The 25,251-nt window shown below is 41.0% G+C and overlaps 1 protein-coding gene across 6 annotated transcripts in view; it reads left to right on the top strand.

The window, feature by feature from the left end:
• MARCHF1 (membrane associated ring-CH-type finger 1) overlaps positions 1–25,251 on the top strand; it is a 470,123-nt gene that overhangs the window by 404,922 nt on the left and 39,950 nt on the right. For 4 of the 6 annotated variants that reach the window (XM_074951096.1, XM_074951094.1, XM_074951095.1 and 1 more), the window contains 2 exons: positions 8,299–8,378; positions 8,646–9,407. In XM_074951096.1, the coding sequence (XP_074807197.1) occupies positions 8,299–8,378; positions 8,646–9,407 (842 nt within the window). The remainder of the gene's footprint in view (positions 1–8,298; positions 8,379–8,645; positions 9,408–25,251) is intronic. The other 2 variants (XM_074951097.1, XM_074951098.1) reach the window with 2 other exon arrangements.

Below are 25,251 nucleotides of genomic sequence, written 5' to 3'. Positions count from 1 at the left end.
CTGAAAATACTTGAGAGCAGCCCACTGCAGTATAGCTTATAGCTCGCTGGTTAGTCAGTCACCTGGCAGAGGAAATCTGAGTTTAACTCTCTGCTCTAGAATGGGGATTCAAACTACACATACACAAATCTTTTCCCAGCTGAAACTTTTGGGTCAAATTCGCAAATAGTTTTGAGTCAATTGACACTGCATCTTTTTGACAAATGAACCATTTATCTGAATCATGTTGCCCATTCAGTTCTGAATGCTTTGCAAGTGTGAAACCATGTATCTTTATTGAACATTTCCATAAGGTCACCTCAAAGCTCCTTTTTTTCCAATTCAGAAGGAAGCTTGTTGCTTCATGCTTGTGACTTAAATTCTTGGGAACTTAAATGTGCAATATTTCAGAAATAGTTTGTCAAGAGTACAGCTGAGTTACAGAAGACACACGTTTTCTGGGAAGTTTTACGAGTCTGTGGCATACAAACCAAAGACCTAGAAACAATTTGAAAGCTAATGGGGAGGTTCTTCAGGTTCCAGCAATAACAATACATTAATTCCACTACTATCTGTGCTACCGTGAATATTTTGTCTTTACTGGAAGATAGTAGTTTACTGGATGCCTTTTAAAGCAGAGAGAGATGCTTGATATTAGAGGGTTTTCTGCAGTCAGATGATAGGCCAGCCTGCTTTTTTGTTGTCCTGAATGTGTACTACTTACAATTATTCTGTTTGTAAAGTACATCATCAGCTCTTGTTCAAAATAATTATGACTAAAACATCCTGTCATCTCTGTTAATTGAATTGCATCCTTTTGAAGAAGAATTAATCTAAACTGGTTAAGACATGAGAAGGTGATGACTAGAGAATGATTTCTAACAGTAATTTTTGAAATGCCAAACCTAATCAGCTGGAGTTGGCACTGTCCCTTCAGCACATTCGTAGCCTTCATGTCATAGAGAAATGAGCTGCTTTACTTATAAATGGGTTGTCAGACAACTTAATTTTGAATTACCGCCTTTAATTATGCTATTCGATATAATATGCTATGATAAAATTATGCAGCTGGCCTCCGGTTTAGTTTCCACATTTGAATGCACCATACAATGAAGCTGTCTGAAATAAACATCTATTGAAGGAATACACTCTTTACAAGAATTCATTATTCTACATGCCAAATGAAATAGAGACCTTAGTATCAATCTTGTACCCATTCAATGAATACAGTAACTTCAACATAATCATAATGTGCCAAATGGAAAATTATAGCAATGAGATGTGGTATGCAGAGTTTATGTATTTGCAAGATATCTGTTGTGTACATTTTCCCTTAAGGATTCATTATCTTGATTGAGATTGTATTAGAAAAATCCACGCAAGTTATCATGCTTTCAGTGTAGAGGGGGGTACATAAGTAATCAACTTCATGGTGTTCTGCATGATTCTGTCACTGTAACTGTATGGATGAATTCATTAAAATTTAGCTTCTTGATAAAAACTTAAAATCTGATTCTACCATCCTGACAAGGAGTAGCACTTTACTCTGTACGATCGCAGTGGAATTACGTGTGAGCTAAGGCTTTTATCCCGCAAGCCCCTTTGCACAGATGGACTCCTACACCTATGCAGAACCCCATTGACTTAAGTAAGGTACAGCTTGCAGGCACCAGGGCCCAAGGCACAACTCAACCTGAGTAAGGGCTGCAAGATCTGACCTTTAATGAATAATGTTACGAGCTGGGTGAAACCTTTCTATGTTGAGTTAAAAGCACATTAAGATTGGTAGCTGTGAACTCAGAGTTCAATTAACATAGTTAAAGCATAAGCCAAACCTAACACAAAAGGTGTGTGTGAACCTGCCCAGGAAAATTTGGCTGAGTGTTATTTGGAGTAGGGGTGGGAAAGAGATCACACAGAAATTGAGGTCAGCCAGAGAGAGGCTGAAAGAGCAGCTGACTCTGGAAGAAAGCTACAGAGAGGAAGGGCAGAGGGATGCAGGCTGAAAAGAGTGCTCTTGGTGCTATGAGCAAAAGAAGTTGTTTTCTGCTTTGATTACTTCTGTATTCAGAGACACCAGATTTTGTATATTATTATTTGTAAACAAACAAAACTGCATCAAAGAAATACCTGACTCTCCTCAATTTCTACTCCCAACTGGAACACCTACAGGACCCCAGATTTTGACTAGCTATTCAGGTTGAAAAGGGGCAATAATAAGTAAATCAAAACAAATGTTAAGAACACTATCTCTAAGTTTTAGAGCCTCACACACCATTTAAGTTTGATATTCATATATTAAAGAAACACTGTTCAGTTTAAACCTGAAATTTGGGTTTCTGTTAAAAATTGTGGGGAACTTACTGAATTAAATTTACTACTGAGGGGAAGATCTGTATAAGGCATGTGCACCACTTAAATCCTACTTAAGCTCTATTTTGAGGGCTTAGATGATGCATTGCCCTTATGCCTGCATATGGGTCATGTTTCACCATAATTGGCATAAAAATGTTTCCGGGTTTGGTTTGGGTTTTTAATTCAATGGAGACAGTTTTGGCAGGGTTTGAACATTCCCCTTTAATGCTGGAAACCAAACAAACACCATTTTGCTAATGTATGAGAAATAGAAAGTGAACCTCACTATGAACCAGTCTAAAAATCGTCTTTAACCATCTGAGTGAATGGGAAACAACATTGTCCCTTTTTGACCTGAATGGCTAGTCAAAATTCAGAGTCCTGAAGATGTTCCAGTTGGGAGTAGAAATTGATTATGGAATCTAGGATGTTCTTTGATGCAATCTTGTTTATTTACGAAGAATTTACAAAATCCTGCTTCTGCAAACTCAGGAGGAACCAAAGGTAAAAGGAGCACTTTCTTACCTGACAGCCCCAAGCCTCTTTCGCCAGCACCAGACCCAAAAGCTGTCTCTTTAGCTTCTCCTAGGGTCACACTCATGGTGTGCTTACAGGCTTCTGCTTGGATTTCTTCAGGTGTACATCAATCAACACCTCCTCCTCCCTCCCAGTGCCTACCGCCGATCAGCTGTTTTGCGGCATCTGGAGGTGCTGGGGGGGAAGGGGAGAGGAGCAAGGGTGCAGCGTGCTTGGGGGAGGGGTGGGACTGGGTGGGGAAGAGGCAGGGCAGGGGCCTTGGGGGAAGGGGTTGAGTGGGGGCAGGGCCTCGGCAGAGCAAAACATTTAGGTGTAGATGAATCAGTATTTTCTGATGACAATGCCATTTCCTCAGAAATCTCATGACCAGCTCTAATAGGGAAGTATTATTATCTCCATTTTATGTATAGGAACATGAGGCACAAAGTGACTTGTCTGTGGACAAAGGAAGCCTGTAGTAGAGAAAGTAATTGAACTAGTGTCTCTGAAGTAGCAGGCTAGTGCTCTAAACATGTGGGCTATCCTTCCTCTCCATCAGCGGGAGCTGCTCTCAGTATACCTTGTACTAATCCAGGATTAGGCCAATTCTTGACAAACATTTTGCTCATTTCTAAATATAATTTTGCTTCAGCCACATTGAGAGTCACCCATTTTTATTCACGTTTTACAAACATTTCTGTAAATGAAGTTCCTCTTACAAATGTTTGCAGAGAGCAATTAGAGGCTGGGATTTGTTCAATCAGCACATACAGTTGGCTTTGTTTTTAAATGAAATTTATTTTGGATAAAAGCAGAATTAATTTATAAAGGTTAGGTCATTCAAACAGGTAACAGAAACAGTGGCACATGATGCCAGGTCATCAGTCATACCACTCAGCTAGTGAATCATGAAGAATTTGTTTGTGACTGATCCACCAGCTGAAATTTGTTAGGAAAAAACATCCAAACAGTTGCCAATATAGAATAAAATAATATAATTCACAGTCTCACTGTGAATTTCAACTGATATACAGAGAAAGAGCTAAATTAGCTCAAAGCCAAATTCTCCCTTGTGTAGAAGGCCTGCACAAGGTCTGTGCATTATTTAAGTCCCACTTAAACCTTCTGCATATTGGGTGAATTTCACTCTAAAGTTAACTTAGGATGTTGTGCTAGCTGACCTGTGATCTGATTCCGTTTGGTACATCTTGTGGTCATACTTCCAGTGTTTCACCAAAGGGCACAGCTCTTTACGGCTAAACACATATGTAAAGGTAATTGTTCAAGTGTAAGAACTGTCCTTAATGTTTTTCTGACAATTCTCCACCACTTTCCACTACCCATCCACCCACCCCAAAAAAGAAAAGGCCAGAGGGACAGGCAAGGTGTGTCCATGCCATAGAGCTTAGCGGGTATAGACTATGGGTGGATCCGGTAGTACCAAGGGCAGAGGATCCACTGCTATGTGGAATCTCTTTTCTGTCCTACCTGCAGGGAGCCTGTGTAAGGGCCCATGGGCTGGGCTGGAGCAATTGCCAGATGGCAATTCCTTGGCTGCTCTGTGACCTGGACGGATTGTTTTCATGCCCTTATCCACTGTGCATCTGCTGGGTCTGGACTGACCCCTGCATTTTGTTCCTCAGTGACAATGCTGTAGTAAGTAGTCACACAAACTGCATGAGACATGAGTTATCTATCACTTAACAAGGCTTATCACAGATGTTGAGATGAGGAAGAATATATTCCACAGCACACAGCCGCCAGCTGTTTCTAACATCCTCTCTCCCCAGATGTAATTGACTCTGCCTTTTCTCCTTCAAAACTGTTGACGTAAGATGTTTGTTTATCTAGAGAGACAAGGAACATAAAGTGTTTTCTCCATTGATGACTGATCTTTTTCATTCAGTGGCAGACACTTTAATGTGCCACATCTGCCTGATGACACATCACACCTGAGTTTTGTAACAGGCGGAAGGGACTTATCCATACAAGAGCAGTTTTAACATACCTGCTTTCTCACATGGACCATTATCAAGTTCACTTTTTTATTCCTAAGGTTTTATTTTTTTTAACAACTGAATCCCTCACCCAGTGGATGTATTGTTTCTTGACTTTAGCAAAGCTTTTGACACGGTCTCCCACAGTATTCTTGTCTTGTCCCACAGTATTCTTGTTAAAGAAGTATGGGCTGGATGAATGTACTATAAGGTGGGTAGAAAGTTGGCTAGATTGTCGGGCTCAACGGGTAGTGATCAATGGCTCCATGTCTAGTTGGCAGCCGGTGTCAAGTGGAGTGCCCCAGGGGTCGGTCCTGGGGCCGGTTTTATTCAATATCTTCATAAATGATCTGGAGGATGGTGTGGATTGCACTCTCAGCAAATTTGCGGATGATACTAAACTGGGAGGAGTGGTAGATACGTTGGAGGGCAGAGATAGGATACAGAGGGACCTAGACAAATTGGAGGATTGGGCCAAAAGAAACCTGATGAGGTTCAATAAGGATAAGTGCAGGGTCCTGCACTTAGGACGGAAGAACCCAATGCACAGCTACAGACTAGGGACCGAATGGCTAGGCAGCAGTTCTGCGGAAAAGGACCTAGGGATTACAGTGGACAAGAAGCTGGATATGAGTCAGCAGTGTGCCCTTGTTGCCAAGAAGGCCAATGGCATTTTGGGATGTATAAGTAGGGGCATAGCGAGCAGATCGAGGGACGTGATCGTTCCCCTCTATTCAACATTTGTGAGGCCTCATCTGGAGTACTGTGTCCAGTTTTTGGCCCCACACTACAAGAAGGATGTGGATAAATTGGAGAGAGTCCATCGAAGGGCAACAAAAATGATTAGGGGTCTGGAACACATGACTTATGAGGAGAGGCTGAGGGAACTGGGATTGTTTAGTCTGCAGAAGAGAAGAATGAGGGGGGATTTGATAGCTGCTTTCAACTACCTGAGAGGTAGTTCCAAAGAGGATGGTTCTAGACTATTCTCAGTGGTAGAAGATGACAGGACAAGGAGTAATGGTCTCAAGTTGCAGTGGGGGAGGTTTAGGTTGGATATTAGGAAAAACTTTTTCACTAGGAGGGTGGTGAAACACTGGAATGCGTTACCTAGGGAGGTGGTAGAATCTCCTTCCTTAGAAGTTTTTAAGGTCAGGCTTGACAAAGCCCTGGCTGGGATGATTTAATTGGGGATTGGTCCTGCTTTGAGCAGGGGGTTGGACTAGATGGCCTCCTGAGGTCCCTTCCAACCCTGATATTCTATGATTCTATGATTCTATGAAGACTTTACTTCAAATCCTACCTCGGCTCCCAACTTTCAATTGAGTCCATATTAAAAACCATCATAACACAGTGGTGGTCCTGCTCGAGACAGACCCAGACATTAAACGTTACGGATGTTATGGGTCAGGATTATGCTGCAGTGGCAGGAAGCTCTTGATGCATCTATCAACAATTTTTAGCTTGGGCTATTAATTCCTTATTTTCATTAGTACAAAATTCACACCTGATCGAAATAAAAATTGACATCCTGCCCTGTGCAAAGTAATGCAGGAGTCAGTTTGATTGCATGGTCTATATAATATTTGCCTTATCTAGGTCCTATGACAGGGATTGGCAACTTTTGGCATGCAGCCCATCAGGGAAATCCGCTGGCAATCAGACCACATACAGGAGAAGAAAGAATATTAAATAGGAGCTGAGAATGTAAAGGATCAGACACCAAAGCTTAATGCTGATAAATCATAGGACAGAGATCGTCAACCTTTGGCATGTGGCCCATCAGGGAAATCCGCTGGAGGGCTGGGACAGTTTGTTTACCTGCAGCGTCCACAGATTTGGCCGATTGCAGCTCCCACGGGCCGCAGTTCGCCATTCCAGGCCAAGGGATGGTCTGGCAGCCACTTCCCACAGCCCCCATTGGCCTGAAATGGTGAACCACGGCCCGTGGGAGCTGCGATCGGCCAAACCTGCGGACGCTGCAGGTAAATCCCGGCCCTCCAGTGGATTTCCCTGATGGGCCACATGCCAAAGGTTGCCGATCCCTGTCCTATCATTTATCAGCATTACGTTTTGGTGTCTGATCCTTCGCATTCTCAGCTCCTATTTAATATTCATTCTTCTCCTGAATGTGGTCTGATTGCCTTGGATACTTTTCCTTCATGTTTAGCATTCATGATACTCTGTCTCCCACTGTATTAAAGGTTCTCAGCACCTCACAGGATTGCATCCCATATCATAGTGCCCCATATCAGCCAGGGGGAGGGTTCAGATACTTCAGCTACTTTGTTGCTCCCTCTCCCTATAGAATCTCCACAATCTAGTCCAGGGGTCGGCAGCCTGTCAGAAGTGGGGTGCCGAGTCTTCATTTATTCACTCTAATTTAAGGTTTCGCGTGCCAGTAATACATTTTAACATTTTTAGAAGGTCTCTTTCTATAAGTCTATAATATATAACTGAACTATTGTTGTATGTAAAGTAAATAAGGTTCTTAAAATGTTTAAGAAGCTTCATTTAAAATTAAATGAAAATGCAGAGCCCCCTTCCCCCCCCGGACCGGTGGCCAGGACCCAGGCAGTGTGAGTGCCACTGAAAATTAGCTCGCGTGCCTCCTTTGGCATGCGTGCCATAGGTTGCCTATCCCTGATCTAGTCCCTGGTAAACCAGGAATCTCTCAGGACCTAAATTTGGATCCCCCATAGCTACCCTACCAATAAACTATCAGGCAGACCAAAATTGTTTCTTGTCAGCACCATCAAAACATGTTTCTTACTGGATGCGCTTTGCAAATTGCAGTGACAACCTTAGGAAGGGAATTGTGTACAGTAGATTTGTATGTGTATTGAATTTCTCTCTCCTGCTGTTTGGAGAATGTGATAGGCTCTGTTGAGTTGCAGCCTGAACTTTGGACTTTCTCAGGCTCATCAATTTCACATTCATTCAACTCCGGTAGATGATTTGATTGCCTTGGAAACCTTTTTAAAAAATGTTTTAATATTCATGATGCTTGGTCACTCCATGCCATGCAGGTTTGCAAGCTGAGCCTCTGCGCTCATCCTGATTCACAATAATGTCAATGTGTCTTATTTCATTCTGACAAGGATCGTCATACTTATTTGCCTGCTTGAAATAGAAACCCACCTTCTTTTCCATCAAACACTTACAGGAGATCAGAACTAAAATGAAATCTCAGCTGATGAAAGCCTCTTCCTGAAACAAAAAAATACCCAAGGGCAAATGAGAGCTGTGGCCCTTTAGTCATATTTAGTTCCTCAAAAAGGTTTTACTTCCGTTCACTCTTCCTGTATTTTGCGAACTTGTGTGCTTGCAACAGAAGACCATGCACAACTGCAACAGTTGTTTAAACTTTTTAATCATGTGGCAAAGCAGTAAAATATCTGCAATGTATTTTATGAGCAAAGATTCCAAATTGTCTAACTTTTTTCAACAGGCAAGCAGTCCTACAACAGGAACAGCTCCTAGGAGTCAGTCACGGTTGTCTGTATGTCCTTCCACTCAGGACATCTGTAGGTAGGTGCTGAATCAGTCATTTTAATCTGTCTGTCAAACATTAGTTTTTTTCTTTGTCTAATAAGCTGAACATAAGCTATTGCTTCTGCCTAGCATTATTCATGAATTCTATATATCTGGGTTTTCTTTTGAGCTCTTGTTTTTGTCATGTTTCCTTTTCAATCTCATATTTTCTATTAAATCAACTCGTTTCTATTTTCATCTCTCTCTTTTTTTGTTCTCTCTTTACCATTTTCCATCTCTCTCCTTTGCTGCTGCTTTGTTTAGATCTACCACCTTGCATGATGTGTCAGAAGATGAGTCTGAACATGCAACACCTGTCATGGTGCTGACCCCTGCTAGTAGGGAGTCTGGTAAGAAACAAGTGAAACGAAGGTTTAGGCGGAGAAAAGCGATTGGGGACAATATTGAGCATACAGAAAAGCAAAGAAAAGGGAAGGACTGCAAATTGTACCCGATGGTTGCAAGCTCCAGATGCAATGCATTGCACAAGGAAACGTATGATTCATCATCCTCAGATGAGAATCAGTGGGCTCAGGCTAGAAGGAGAGCCAGAGAAAAGGTCAAAATGCCCAGGAGAGGGAGAAGGAGCAATAGATCTTGCAGTAACCCAGATGGATCTCCAAATAACAATGCCATTGAACTTGTCACCCTGGGGACAACGGGGGAAAAGAAACAAGAGGTGTCTGATTCTGATAACCACACTTTAAATCACAGGAGGAGAAGGGTTTCAAGATGTAAAGAATCTTGCCTTTCGCTGTCTTCAGTGTCCTCTCCGGAGGCGAGGAGTTTCTCAAGAAAATGTGGAAAAAACAGGGGCAGAAGCTACCCCCGAGGGCTGCAGTCTTCATCTCACCTTAGACAAAATAAAGTGGTCGAGGAAGGCTTTACAGAGAGAGGCTCTGGCAGTGATACTCTGACAGTTCCAGAAAATGGAGAACCTGTTGGGGCAGGGCCCAATGTGACAGATGCAGTTCAGAAAATTCCTGTTTTATATGATGACTGGTCTGATGATTTAGAAGTATGCAGGTTAGTCTCTAATAAGAAAGATTGGATATTACCAAAAGGAATTGGTTGGTTATTGCCATGATTTATACGTCTGCCTTTTACCTGATTCTTGCTGTCATTTGGATATTTTTTTTATAACTACTGCTCGGTAGCTATCTGTTAGGGGCAGCGATACATAGCACAAAATAGTTGATAAAGGAAGATTTCTAAAGATATGACACCTAATTCATTTAAATACACTAGTAGCACAGAATTAGATTCCCACCTCCTGCATGGTGACTTGTCCTACCAAGTTTGAGACACTGTGCACTCTGGCATGAGAACCAGAGATTGAATGGGAAGATCAGATAGCTCAATACTAATGGGACACGGAGGCTTTCATTCTTAGATGACCAGTTCAAATCCAGCTCTGGTCTGAAGCGATTGAAATGTGTTACTCTCTGGGACTGTTCACTGACCTGCATGAAGTGAGTTGTTGGTCTCAAGTCAGTGCATATTACACATGACAGCCTTATAGCTGGCGTTACTTTGGCAGTCTTGGCACATATGTTAAGAACTGTAACAGCACAAATACTGAACTACCTTCCAGGTTAGAACAGAGGTATGCTGACAGGTAGTGTGTGGGAGTTTGTGCTGCTGCTATCCATGATGTGTTATGTGAATGAATAGAGGTCTTTGGTTTCCAAGGCTGTCAGTCTGGCACCATTCACAGTGACAGACCCTGGGAAGTGCATGGAATAATAATAAATTCAATATTTGAAGGAAAAATATATTAAAAGTATTAGAATTAGGATAAAGTAACATCAAGAAGAGGTCCAGGTAAGCAGAGAAGTTCACCTGAGGGAGCTATCAAAGGGTAGGATTTCAGACCAACATCACAACATTAAATCAGTACATGGCAGGGTGTCAGTGGATCTGAAAGCTGACAGGATTGTGTTCTGAGTAAAAACACTCTTCAGCTTACTGACACCTTTAAACCCAGTATATGAGTTTGGGGTAAAAAACTGAGTGAACTTGAGTAAATCAATTCATCAGTAAATTGAAAAGGAAGTTATAGGGGACAATCAGGCATTAAAGTTAATATTTCTTTTAAAAAAATATGCTGGACCTGTTTCTCATTTACAGTGCGTCCCCTGGCAGTGGGCCTTAATGTAAATGAGAATCAGACCTAATATATTGGTACAGTAACTGAAAACCTTGCAATCTTCTTTCTTTTCTGGGAAGAATTGGTATTAAAATATAAACAGAAGTGGAATGAGGAAATGAATATGTGCTGTGAAACTACATGGCATGATACAGTGTACTTTGTGTCTGGCAGTAAGCTCCAATGGTCCTGGTTAAGAAAATTGTCAGTAGAAGTATAGACAGTGTGTTCCTTCAGATTACTGTATGTAAGATATAATTGTGAGTTGATCATGTGCTGTACACCCTTCAATATGTTAGGCAAGCCACAACATAGTTCCCTTTTCATTATTCGTTTGTTGTATCCGCCTGTTGTGTCTTATCCTGTACTTACATTGTGAGATCTTGGGAACAGGGCCCATCATTTTGTTTTGTGTTTGGACCTCGATCCATACTTGGGGCCCTGCCTACTACTGCAATAAATAATAATTTTTATTATTTATATTACAGTAGCACTTTGAGACCCGAACATATATTGAGGCTCCGTGTGCTAGGTACTGTACACATATATAGTAAGAAAATTCAGTTATGAACTGAATATAAGTGAAAAATGATTTTAAAAAATGATTTAAATTAAACAAGTGTAACTTTTTCAGGTAGACCAGGCCAAGTTGCTGCCCCAACATAAACTCAAACTGTGTTTTCAGATGCAAGCATGGACTCTATTTTTCTCTTTATTGACAGAACAAGGAGTAATGGTCTCAAGTTACAGTGGGGGAGGTTTAGGTTGGATATTAGGAAAAACTATTTCACTAGGAGGGTGGTGAAGCACTGGAATGAGTTACCTAGGGAAGTGGTGGAATCTCCTTCCTTAGAGGTTTTTAAGGTCAGGCTTGACAAAGCCCTGGCTGGGATGATTTAGTTGGGGATTGGTCCTGCTTTGAGCAGGGGGTTGGACTAGATGACCTCCTGAGATCCCTTCCAACCCTGATATTCTATGATTCTTTTTGGCCACCCACCCAGCTTTACTATGACTGTCCACATTTTGCTCACCCTGGGGCACACAGGAAAGGAAGAGAAAGAAGGTCATGTAGGGGGAGAAGGATGCCTAAGAACTGTTAGATTAAATTTCCTTTATCATACTATGTGTTTCTCAAGTGTACTTTCACTACAGTGTTTATGCACCAAAATAAATGTGTGGTACATTAGGTGGGGTCAGAAACTAGGAACTAGGAGGAGATTACAGAGAGGAAAGTTACAGGAGGTTATAGGAAGAGATTACAGGAGGACCTTTTAAGGTTCCACCATCATAGTTGCTTTTACAGCGGTGTAAAATTTGCCTGGCTTAAGGCTGAAAATGAAACTTTTGAAGGTTCACATAAAACTCTGGCCCAGGCTCAAGTGTAGTACAAAAGAGCGGCCCATCTTAGAGAGGGGTGTGCCCTACTTGATCCCATGGTAAACATTAACATTGAGGAGGTATAGGAAAGAATCAGGAACTTTATGAGAAGTTGGCAAATCTCTCTACCTGGCTCTTTGCCCCATTTTGTTGACTCTTCATTGTAGTGGCACTATAGCTGTGCTAGTATTAGATATGGATGGGATAGAAACTGGTAGCTTCCTGTGTTTCCACTCCATCCTGATTCTGTTAGATATGTCCAAACTTGGAATGCGTAACTGCCTGAGTTGAATCCAAGTGTTTTGTCCTGGTTTGATTATAAAAATAAGGGAAGCACATTTTCTTCTTGTACAACAAATTAGTAAGAAGTCTCCACTATTGTAATTTTGCTGCATACACAATTCTTTTCTCGTTTATTAAAAAACTCCCTGTTAATATTCAGCAACATCTAATACCTGCCTGACCCATGTACCTATATTCAGTATTCACCTTGAAAATACACACAGACACATGCAGCCCAAAATAAGACTCAAAGAGTGATTAAAATCACAAAAGAAAGCATCACAGGCATGTTTAAAATTAGATAATTGCTTGAACAGAGTCTCAGCCCTGACTTTGCCAGCTTGGAATTGTTGAGGGAGCACACAAATGCTGGTGGAAAGCGACCCTAAAGGAGTAGCCGAAGATTCCCCTGACATCAGGAGGAACAAGGAAGGGGTGGGGCAGAGTACATGGCATTCCACGTGAGGCCTGGGCAGCTCTGCAGTGTCTGTGTGTGACTGCTACAGCCAGCATAATTTAAAGGATCAGAGGAGCCGCCTTTCCCTGCCACTCTGCTCAGCTCTATGGAGTGTAAACTTGGCACAGCTGAGAATCTGTCCTCTTCTTTTAAAATGCTGCCATGTTAACAGAACCATAAGGCCACCCCTTCCTCACTCTCGGGGAAGTGCTGTATTTCTTGCAGTCATTCTAGATGTATCAGCTCTAGAAGATTGCACATCTAGGAAGGATGCTACAAAATGAAAAGCATGCTAATTTTTCATGGCTACTAAGTTATTTTACTTGTTAAATTTGCATACAGCTACACAGAAGGGAGAAGATTTATTATGCGATAATACTGCTTCAGCTGAAAGAATCTTACTAATTACTGTGGCACCAACTACTTAGCTATTTAGTCAAGAGCTGATTTGTAGTTTCTTTCTGTAGATTCAAATGTATCTTTCAGGAATAAAAAAAGGAATTAAATATTCACTTTGGGGTAGGTGTATGTGCTCAGGTAGTCACACCTCTTCTGCACTGCATATCCTGGCATGTAGGGCATACCACACATACGTAAGTAGAGTGTATTCAGAGTGAGTAAAGTGCTGCCAACATATTAATAAGGAGCCCCCTCCAAATTTTCCACATAAGTCAGTGATGCATGTTTACTACAGTATAAGACTGGATGGCTGGTTGGGGAATGGACACCTTAGCGTCTTGAGGTCGAACAAGCTTCCCCTCATGAGAGGTGGTCTCCTTTAGGTGGGGCAAGAAGTTAGGTCAGGGAAGTGGATGTCTGCATTGTATGGGGGTGTCACTATGCCTTAGTGGGTCACAGCTGAGGACACCAAATTAAGGACAAACTGCTGAGGCTCACCCCAAACTGGTGGTTATTCTTTGTTAGATATACCAAGCCAGAAACAAAAGCAAACTTCTGTCTCACCACACTGGTTAACAAGAAGTCCAAACTGCAGTCTCCTTAGGTATACCAGCCTTGTTTCATCACCCAGATACTAGACTTTATAATGTGTGGTTATTTAAAACCAATGTATTAAACAAAGGGTCCTTCTAATCTCAAAAGATCAGCCACATAGCCAAGTCAATATATAACTCAGATCTTACCCAATAATCACGCTGTTGCCAATCCTTTATTATCTAATATCTAAAAGTTTATTTATAAGAGAAAAGAAGGAGGAGAGAATTAAAATTGATCAAAGAAATCATATACATACACTCATTGCAAAGATCTTGGATCAGGTTTATAGCAATGCTGGAATAAACTACTGGCTTGTAAAGTCTCAACTTCCAAGAGATTGGAAGGTCCTCAGTCCATTGGTTGGAATGCTCCTTTTAGTGCAAGTCCATAGTCCAGAGAGAAGAGCAGGAAAGAGGCAAAATGGAGATGCTTCCAGGGTCTTTTATACCATCATCCATGTGGGGAGGATGCTCTTATTCTTGGTCTGTGGAAAATTACAGGCACAAGATGAAGTCCAGGGTCACATGAGAAAGTCACATGCCCTTGCATGCTTTGATGACTCATAGGAGTAGCCATTACTCATATTCTGGCTAATGGGGTGGAGACAAGCATCTTCTATATCCATTGTGAGAGCTAAGTGTCCTTTAATGGAACATCAAGTTGAACGGTCCATTCACAATGTGCTGGCTGGACTGGATGTAAACTACCTAGTGGGTGTTACCTGAGGGGCAAATGTATTTGAAATACAGGTATGTAGTCAATATTCACAACTTCAGATACAAAAATGATACATGCTATAAACACGATAATTGTACTCAGCAAATCCTAACTTTTCCATTGACACTTTACACGATATACTTTGCACAAGATGTGTTGCAATTGTCCAAGAGAGGCAATATTAATGAGATAAATACTCATGTTTAAATCATACCACATCACAGGTGGGCTCCCTCCCTGTTCAGATTCCAAGATGGCTGGGCAGGCAGGTAGTGGCAAGGAGAAATGCAGGATGCAGGACTTGCTCATTGCAGCAGCTTACCTCTCTTCCTCATGCAGTATTGAAGCTGCTGGTGGCAGGATGTATGTATGTATGGTATTAGGTCTACAAGTTTTGTCTCGCATGTGCTCCTAGCAAAATGGGTGGGGATACAAGAAGAGTCATCCCTTTGCAGTATATGAAGTGGCTGTGGGAGTGGTTGATCTACCTGTGATGTGATGGCTACCTGAGCAAGTACTGTAAAATTCCAAGCCTTAGAATTCTCAGTGACTTCAGTGGGCTTTGTCTTGGCTTCTATATTATTCCTAAAGGGGAGAGGATGAAATCATGGGCGGGATAGTTTAAAACTCAGTTTAAGCCACTGTCGAGGGTAGCTGCATGGGCTGGATAAGTCCCTAGTGTTACTCAAACAACCCTGGGGCAAGCCCTCCCTGGGGTGCCTTATGGGCCACAGCAATCTGGAATATCCCCCCAACACACCCTTATACTAGGGCTTGCCCTTTGCAAGATCATTGGAGGGCAGCCCTACAGCTCAGTGCCTGTGCCAAGGGACTCCGCCCCCTGGCAGAAATGGGGCTATTAGGGCTCCTTTACATCACTACCAGCCCTTGTGCCTGGTGTAAAGGAGCTGGGACCAGGGTGAATATCTCATCCCTGGAATTTCAACACTGGAGTTATGAAGAAGTGCTAGTTAGAAATGGTATTAATTCAGAATCAATAGATGAGACACTCCTGGAAGATTGTTAGTTGTGATATTACTGATGAAAGGAGCACTGAGGGATTTTTGATTTACACTGTGGTTCTAATTGTTATCCCAAAGGTTTTTGCAGTTGAAAGGACTGGGTCAATTTTACAGTTTCTATAATACTAAACTGTAATTGGTTGAAAATATGCATTTCTTTTAAAAACACATTTAAATAAGACAGGATGCATCACCATAACAAAAATTAATTACATGCACAGAAGAATCCTGATTTTTCTGAACTTCTTGAATGGAAACAAATATGTTCAGATAATTGAGAGTTAATAGTCAGGGAGCGAATGGAACAGAGAGAGATGCTTAGCGATCATTGGGGGGGGGGATTGGTAATGAAATCTGCATAATCCACTTCAAACATCACTTTAATAAAATCATCTTTTTAGTAGAAAAGTTTTGGTGAATGTATTAAGTAGATTTGATTTCTTTTTCTTTTTTTTTGAATCACTCTTTCTGGACTATATTATAAACACTTCAAAAGAAGTGAGATGAAGCATTGTAATCAACCGCAGACATAAGTAATTTAAACATCATGTAAATTATATTACATAGGGTACATGAAAATGTAATTATGAAATAATAAAACTGAAATCATAAAATTTCTGAATCATGATTTCATTACGTGAAATCAAGTGTTATAATCATGTACCAGTTATGTATAAAATTAACATATGTCTTATTGGTTCTGAACTTTAATCACTTAATACACATCAGGTTGGGATCTAAAGGGAAAACAGTCTAAAAGTTGAGAAGAAGCTTGGGAAGAAACAGTCTTTCTAAGATTAGTCTTGAGACGAACTGTAGAACTAGAGATATATTTATTTCTGCAGCTGTTAACTCTCACATGAGGATATTAACATTAAAACCTAGACGCTTAGTGTAAATCAACATAGAGCCCTTTATTTCAATGGAGCTAGGCTAATTTACACTATCTGAGATTTTGGCCCTAACTTCTGAAACTTTAACATCAGTGATGTACCTGCATTGGGTAAGAAAATATAGTTTCCTTCGATCTCAGGAGTATTCAAGATACAGATATCTAAGTGTATTTTGTCAAGTCTGCTGGCAAACCTTGCAAGTTTGTCAGCTGATAACAAAATGATGATCCCAGTATAAAGGAGGCAGAATCTAAGGGCTGTTTCCACCCACATTAAGACCGCTATATGCTGCCTGATCAGTATAATGGGTCTTTACCGTAACAAAGAATCACTATGAAAAAGAAAGCCCTTACTTCCTTTGTAATAAAAGCTTGGGTCAGCAATCATTTGACACACTATACTAAGTTCACTGAAGCGAGCATCCATAGCAACATTCCAAAGTAAAAAAGTTAATAACTTCTAAAATTAGACTTTAAGCAACTAAGTTTTAGTAATGGGCACAGATCTCAGCTAAGAGATTCCAGTAAACTAGGTAGTCCTCTTTTTCTTTCCAATTTTACTGGGAAATAGGAAAAAAGTTAGAAGGCTGTTAGAACTATGTTTAACAGAGTTTTTGGGGGGGAGGTGGTGCTTATAATCAATTAATTGCTTAACCAAATTACTTCGAATTTTCTAGAAAGAAAGCTACCCAAACTTGAGGTTGATAGGACTTCTTTGGATGGATTTTATGGCAGCAGGGGGCAACATCAGGCTTAAAATGGAAACTTGTCACAATCTTAACTGTGAATAGACTTCTGTTGCTCCATATTTTTTTTTTCATTTAGAGCTTCTTGCAGGGCTCACCTGTTTGTAACAGCTCTCTAAAAAATTATGGTCTTTACTGGAAGAGTGATCACAGCTCAGGCTAGTACCTAGAGTAGCAAAAGTGTGGTGCAATGAAGAAGCAGTGTTTTTTATAAGACATGTAGATGCTGCTGGGTACGTTGCAGCTTGTTAGATAAATGTCCTGCATGGTGGAATTATGGTTGTTGGAGGCCTGGTCTATGCTAGGAATTTACATAGGTGTAGATATGAAAATCCGCAACCTAACACCAGTGTAGACAGCTTTAGGCTGACGGAAGAATTCTTCTGTCAACCTAGCTACCGCCTCTCAGGGAGGTGGATTACCTACACTGATGGGAGAAGCCCTCCCATCTGTGTAGGTAGTGTCTACACTACAGTACTACAGTTGCAGCGGTACAGCTGCGCCGCTGTAACATTTTAAGTGTAGACAAGCTCTGAGCCTCCTTTCCCAAAATTCTGGCACAGGTTTTGCCAGGGACATGAACGATGTGAGAATATAGTAGGAAAAGCCTTATTACGCACTGGTATAGGGAACTCCACCAGTGACCTGATATAAAACTATAATTGAGGAATCAAGGGTTGCATCTCTTGAATAGGTCATCAAGTTGTTGCTTTCAGTATTTATCTCTGATTAACAGAGCCATAGAGGCTATTGGCTGATGTGTATATTGCAATCTATATTATTAAAGTTGTGGGCTTGGTTCCTTAATCCTAAATATTGCTGTGTTATGAGGTCTTGTTTTGCACCAATTTTGAGTGGCACTGGTAGAGCATTGGGGTAGGAATGAGTTGTAACTATTTACATAATTAAACTGCCTGTTCATCAGTTATAATGAAAGAAGATTAATACAAGTATTGTAAACAAAATAAATCGTTCATAGCCTGCATTCCCTAGTACATTTTGCTCTTGACTCTCTTCTTTATTCTGATCACGTTTTGAGAAATCAAGAGAGCACCTTACCAAAACCATTATGAAATTATGTTAGTGTGGTACAACATTTTCAAAAGGTGTTTTTCTGTATTCAGATAGAGACAGCTGACTATATAGCATAATGGAAGGGCAGGAATGACAGAGGAGAGGTATACAAATTGATTACATTCAGTATGCAGAATTAATGTGCTTCATTCAGACTAGGTTTAGAGGGAGAGGAAGACCAATTTGTCATTTAGATTATTTTATACTGAAAAACTGGAATAGAAAGAAAAAGAGCGTGCGTGATCAGAAGGCAAGTCTGCCAAATGAAGGAGAGAGAAACTCAACATGCTGTTGCCTACTGCTGGATGAACTATCCAGAGAGAATAATTTATTGAGCAAATTTAACTCTTTTTCCTGTTGACAAATTATCTGAGCTGGGTTTGATTCTTACAGATGTGTTAATTATTTGCCATGGGTTGTTCACAGACTAAATTTTCAGTCATTTGCTATTTGTGGTGTGTAATTGGTTACCTAAGATGCATGGTATTGACACATCCAACTGGATGACTGAAATTTTTATAATGGATTTTTCAAGACTGCCAAACTGTACATAGAGCAATGCGTGGATCCTGTTACAGCTGTGAATGGAGCTGGTCCCTCTCTGCCCAGTTACTGAGTGTTGCTCAGTAAATTATGCTGGATGCTAATGGCTCCAGGAGTCCCAAACCACAGCCATGGATTAGTGTGGAACAGTGCCTTTCCTCTGGTCATGCACTCTTCCAGCAGCAGAAGGGATGGCACAGGAGTATGTTCCACTGGAGGTTCATCCTCGCACTGGGTTAATCCCTGCTGAGGTGGGATACACCTTGCACTTTAGGACATATTGTGCCTGCCTATTTAAGTCTCTCCTCATAAAAAAAAGAAATCTGGGACAAATGTAATCTTCTTCTCAGTAGGTGCATGGCTTTACGTCCACTAAGCATGGGAACATGGATAGGTTCTTTTCTTGTAGTCTATGAAAAGTTTGGAAAAGGAATTTAGGGCACAATTCTCTTGGGTTACTTCTAGAGCAGGGGTGGGCAAACAATGGCCCAGGGGCCGCATCCGGCCCTCCAGATGTTTTTATCTGTCCCTCAAGCTTCCGCTGGGTAGCAGGGTCCGGGGCTTGCCCCATTCTGGTGCTCCAGCCAGGGAGCAGGGTCAGGGGCTTGCCCCACTCTGAGCTGCTCCTGGAAGCAGCAGCATGTCCCCCCTCTGTCTCCTATGTGTAGGGGCAGCCAGGAGGCTCTGCACACTTCCCCGCCCCAAGTGCTGCCTCTGCAGCTCCCATTGGCCAGTAACCATGGCCAATGTGAGCTGTGGGGCAGCGCCTGCGGACAGGGCAGCGCGCAGAGCCGCCTGGTCACGCCTCCACGTAGGAGCCAGAGGGGGGACATGCTGCTGCTTCTGGGAGCTGCTTGAGGTAAGCGCTGCCTGGAGCCTGCACTTTTCCCATGCCCCAGCCCTGATCCTGCTCCCGCCCTCCAAACCCATCAGTCCCTGCCCGGAGCACCCTCTTGCACCCCAACTTCTTATCCCCAACCCCACCCCAGAGCACCCCCAGCTGGAGCCCTCACCCCCTCCCATACCCCAACCCCCAATTTCGTGAGCATTCATGGTTCACCATACAATTTCCATACCCAGATGTGGCCCGAGGGCCAAAAAGTTTGCCCACCCCTGTTCTAGAGGAAGTACCTGAAAGTTTGGATAGTGTGTATCCCCCTTCAGGACTCTGTTGTGAGTCCCCAAGGGCAGAAGCATCCTTCCATCGGATGCCTTTGTGCCTGTTTCAGAACAAAAGCAAGTACAGCCTGATGCAAGTAGTCGGGGTGGCCAGCAAGACAGAGAAAAAGAGTGTGCAAGGAGCTGCTTTCTGTGGCATGCTGACAAGGTAACGGGTCCTAATGTATTCAGTGAATTCCTTACATATCTAAGAAATAACAGGGATTTCAAATGACAACATACTGCCCATATTTAGCCTCATTTACAGCCATCTAGCCCCATGAAGTCAGCTCCATATACCTCTTCAGCTGCTCCATATAGTTGGCAGGATGGCTGGTTTATGTACCATGCTGTCACAGAATGTATCTGCCCTCTCTTCTGTCTTTGAAGGTACATCTACACTGCAGCCAGAGGTGTGATTTGCAGCTCGTATAGACATACCCATGTAGGGTGACCAGATATCCCGATTTTATAGGGATAGTCCCAATTTTCGGGGCTTTTTCTTATATAAATGGCTATTATCCCCCACCCCCAATCTGATTTTTCATATTTGCTTTGGTCACCCTATACCCATGCTAGTTTTAATCTAGGTAGTTCACTAAAATTGAAGTGAGGACACATTGGCATGTGCTTCAGCATGGGCTACAAATGTAAGTTGTGTACCCACCAGGGTCCGGCAGGCTTGTGCAGTCCATGCTGAAGCCCACACTTGCTATGTCCTCACTTCTGTTTTTAGCAAGCTGGCTAGATTAAAGCTAGGAGGGTACATCTACACGAGCTGCAATTCACATCCCTGGCTGTGGTGAGATATATCCTGAGAACTTCAGAAAGGCTTTGTTAATGTCCCATGGGCCTGCAGAGATGTAAATGAGGGAAGAATTTGGCCCTATGTAGTTAAATGAAATACAGTGAAGCAAAATATCCTCTGAAATACCTTGATTTATTATTTCCCAGACTGAGATATAGGAATGAATGTGTGAAAGATCAAATAAATACAAATGTAAGGGCCACATTCTTGCAAAGATGCATTTAATTGGTGTATCCACACTCTCACATGAGTGCAGAAAATGGATTACTGCATGGCATTTTGCTCTTGTTTATTTTACAAATGCATCCACAGTTAGATATTTCATGTGACCTTAGCTGCAACTTTTAAAAAACGTAGCCATGAGTAATGCAATTTATAGGATATTATGAGTGTGGATATCTTGTGGATAAGGGATCCTTTTAAGACAAACCTATTTTAAATCTATATTGTCTTTGGATTCTGGTGTCACCAACGTTAGAGTTTACATTGTCACCAGAAATCCCTGATGAGAAAATTATGCATGTGGATATGGCTTTATACATAAATGTACCAAATGTATCCAGAATCTTTTGTGATGTAAAGTCCATTCAGGGGTTCTGGTGATGCAAAGTGCTTGCAGTCTCCGTTGTGGGGGTCGTTCATGTGGCCAATGCTACCCTGCAAATGCTGGGTTGAAGATAATGTAGGTAGAGATGTACTGATTCAGTCATAATCCTAGTCTGGCTCAGATGAGAAAGCTCCTTCAGAATACTTTGCACAAATCAGCTGATGAGAGTGGACTGTTCACCAAAGGTAGTACAATCCCTCGGATGAAGCAGGCAAGACTGATGCAGGATAATGGAATATGTTGTTTGCTGCACAAGCAGGAATGAAATTGGCCTATTTTCCTAACTACTGAAGTGTAAAGATAATTAGTGAAAGACAGGTTAGGATAACCGCTGTTCTCGCTAATGAGGGCAGAGATTAACAACTATTCTTCCTAATGAGGGTAAAATTATTACCCTGCACGTGAAGGGAAAAATACAAACCTATTGCAACCTATCTATATCTCTAAATTATAGGCAGTGAAGGTGGTGACACTTATTATTAAGGTTGCCTGACAGTTTCTATTAAAAGACCCTATTTTCAGTTGCTAATAATTTTGTCAGATTTTAACCATAGGGGCTGAAATGTTCCATGCCAGTACTCCCTTTCTTTTTGCAGATACAGACTAACACGGCTGCTACTCTGAAATCCATGCCAGCTGTTTGTCCAGTGGTGATTTTTTTTTTGTTTAGCTGTTTCTGAAAGTAATTGGAGATTTTATCATAATGCCTTAGCACAAGGGGGATGAATTAAGATTGCATGGGAAATTTTAATTTGGGCGTATCCTAATTTTTGAGTGCTTGACCGTGTAACAGTAATATTCTTTTAACAATAATTTTGGATGTAATATATATAGGATAAAACTAAAGTAGCACGTTACGTCCTCAAAAATCAGAAGATGATACAGTTAAGGTTGCAGGTACAACTTTATCTGTGTGTCCTCTTCTGTGTATTCATTTAATTACATGATGCACTCAATTTGTCACATAATGCAATATGTTAACATTCTGTTTTTGTGCAATCTTTCTATGTACATTTTAGAGCTGGTCAAAATTTTTCACACAAAAAAAGTTGTCAAAAATAGCTTTTTAAAAAAATATGAAACCATGAAAAATTGTCAATATTACTGAAACTTTCAATTCTTCTCTAAATTTGTATTTAAATTATTTTCAAAATTTTCTTTTTTATTTTGTTTACTGAAAGATGTTTTCTTACTTAAAACCTTGTTTTCAGTAAATGAAAAGCTTTGAAAACAGTTTTTGCAAAAAGCTTTGTATAAAATATTGCAGAAAATTTCACAAAATATGGAAAATAAGAAATGGAAACAATACTGAAATTGTTCATAATTGTTTTCCTGGTGCATAACAAATAAATCTGGGCTCTGCAGGAGCACATTTTGTAAATAAATAATTTTCATGGATTCTGTCTTGCATACACACAAGGTAGCATATCATTCCACCAGATACTGTGTGTGTGTGTGTGTGTGTGTGTCTAAAGGTAGAAACAATTCTATGCTTGTGAAATATTTTATGATTATGTAATTATCAGGCAGTAATTTGATGTAATGTACTTAAATATATGTACAGCATTTGATTTGGTTCTCCATAACACTTTGAGTAAGAAACTAGAACAATGCAAAATCAACACTGCACATGTTAAATGGACTAAAAACTGCCTCATAGGACTCAAAATGTAAGTGTAAATGGAAATCCAATTTGAGTGGGTGTGTTTCCTGGTGAGGTCTTACCAGGATCAGCTCTTGGCCCTATTCTATTGAGCATTTTTATCAATGATCTGGAGGAAAACATGAGATAATCATTGGTGAAGTTTGCAGATGAGACAAAGATTGAAGGAGTGGTACGTAATGAATACGACAGGCCGCTGGTACAGAGCAATCTGGTTCTTTTGGTAAGTTGGGTGAAAGCAAACAGTGTGCATTTCAGTAAAGCCAAATGTAAGGTCAGATAACTAGGAACAAAGAATATAGGCCATACTTATGAGATGGGGGATTGTGATGGGGGTAGCAACCCCACAGTGAGCCATCAAAGGTTAACGAGCTGTTGTGGACCCACTCAGCCACATGTGCACTCGCTGTCAGATAATGAAGGGGCAGGTAAAAAAGGAAGAGGAGAGCTCAGTAATGAGCTGATGAGGGAGAAGAACAGACCTCCTACCCTTTGCTCCCTGAGGAAAGGGCCAGCCCAGAACCACTGCAGAGACTGCAGGAGCCTTCAAGAGGGAGTGAGGGAGGCAAGCAGGCCAACACAGGACTATTGAGTTTGGTTTTGGGACTATTTCTTTGCTTTGCTACATAAAGACTGTTGGGCTGTCTGTGCTGGCCCATGGGCTTAACAAGACTGTTGCAAGAAATCCCGGGGGGGAAGAGGGGACTAGATTTCTGCATTCTAATCGAGCCTGCCCTGTCATTTGTCGTGGATTCTGAAGACCACACAATCACAGGGGCTCTCACCAGTGATTCTGAAAAAGCTCGGAAGCGGGGGGTAGTCATAGCAGATAATCAGCTGAACCTAAGCTCACAATGTGGTGCTGTGACCAAAGGATTAATGCCATCTTTGGATGTATAAACTGGAGAATATCAAGTAGGAGTAGGAAAGTTATGTTACCCCTGTATTTGGCACTAGTGTGACCAGTTCTGGTGCCCACAATTCAAGAAGGATATTGATAAATTGGAGAGGATTCAAAGAGCTATAGTACTGATTAAAGGACTAGAAAACATGCCTTATACACTTAAAGAGCTCAATTTAACAAAGGAAAGGTTAATGGGTGACATGAATACAGTCTATAAGTACTTACATGGGGAACAAATATTTGATAATGGGCTCTTCAGTCTAGCAGACAGTTATAACAAGATCCAATGGCTGGAAGTTGAAGATGAACAATTCAGATTAGAAATAAAGGATAACTTATTAAAAGTAAGGGTATTTAACTAGTGGAACAACTTACTAAGGTTGTGGTGGGTTCTCTGTCACTGAAATTAAGTCGAGATTGGATGTTTTTCTAAAAAATATGGTCTAGTTCAACCACAGCTATTGGGCTCGAAGCCGTAATTAATTCGAGGAAGTCATATGGTCTGTGTTGTGCATAAGGCCATACCAGACTATCACAATGGACCCTTCTGGTCTTAAAATCTATGAATTTATGAATATGTGACTCATATAATGCACAGGCACAAGGAGTAAGGTTAACTATGCAACTGTAAATACTCTTAATATAGTATTTTATATGGAATTTCCTCTGTGTGTGTGTGTGTATTTTCTAATTTTGTTTTTCTAAGAAAAAGGATAAATTCTATAATTTGGAAATAATTGTAAATACATAATTAAAAGTTGCTGTCCTGTGGATCTTACAAGATATTTATAAAACCACTTGCTATCAGAGTGCAATTGAATCATTGAGGCATATCTCCTGAGGAGCCCTGCCTCGATCACTGTGTATATTTTTACACTGTAGCCAACTTAGTTCTCTGTCCATGTATTTTTAAAACATTGAACTGTCATTGTTTAAAAAAATTCTTTGCACTTTCAAATTGTGATTTTTAAATGGACTCTAACACAGCCAAGTAACTAATTTTCCCCAGTATAGTCAAAATAATTTCTCCAACGTGAAGACTGTCTGCCAAATTTAAAGCTTGGGAAGTCACTGGGAACTGGGACTCCCCCTTTAGGACCCTTCCAAGAGCTCAGCCTGTTTTTTTTGGCACAGTCAATTCAGTATCAGGACTGTTCAAAAATTAGCAAAACTTTTTTGGGGGGGAGGGGGAGGGGGGGGAGTATTTTTTCCCCATTTAATTCATCTCAACAGTGCCCAAACAATTTGTATTCAAATTTTTCAAGGGTGGCGATGGGGTATTTATATTTATAGAATCAAATGCTATATTTATATATTAAATTATATAATTGTGTGTATAACATATATGTAAAATTTGAATTATAGCTGAAGAGCTAGCTACAGTTGTATTTAAAAAAAGGATATATAGAAGAAAAATAAAACCCTCAGGCAGAGACCAGGCCTGCAAAATGCCAACCTGATATTTCAGCAAGTTA

This window comes from Natator depressus, chromosome 4, assembly GCF_965152275.1.
Source record: "Natator depressus isolate rNatDep1 chromosome 4, rNatDep2.hap1, whole genome shotgun sequence".
Taxonomy (NCBI): Eukaryota; Metazoa; Chordata; order Testudines; family Cheloniidae; genus Natator; species Natator depressus.
The sequence above is the reverse complement of the archived record's forward strand: the minus strand, read 5'-3'. Positions and strand labels throughout refer to the sequence as shown.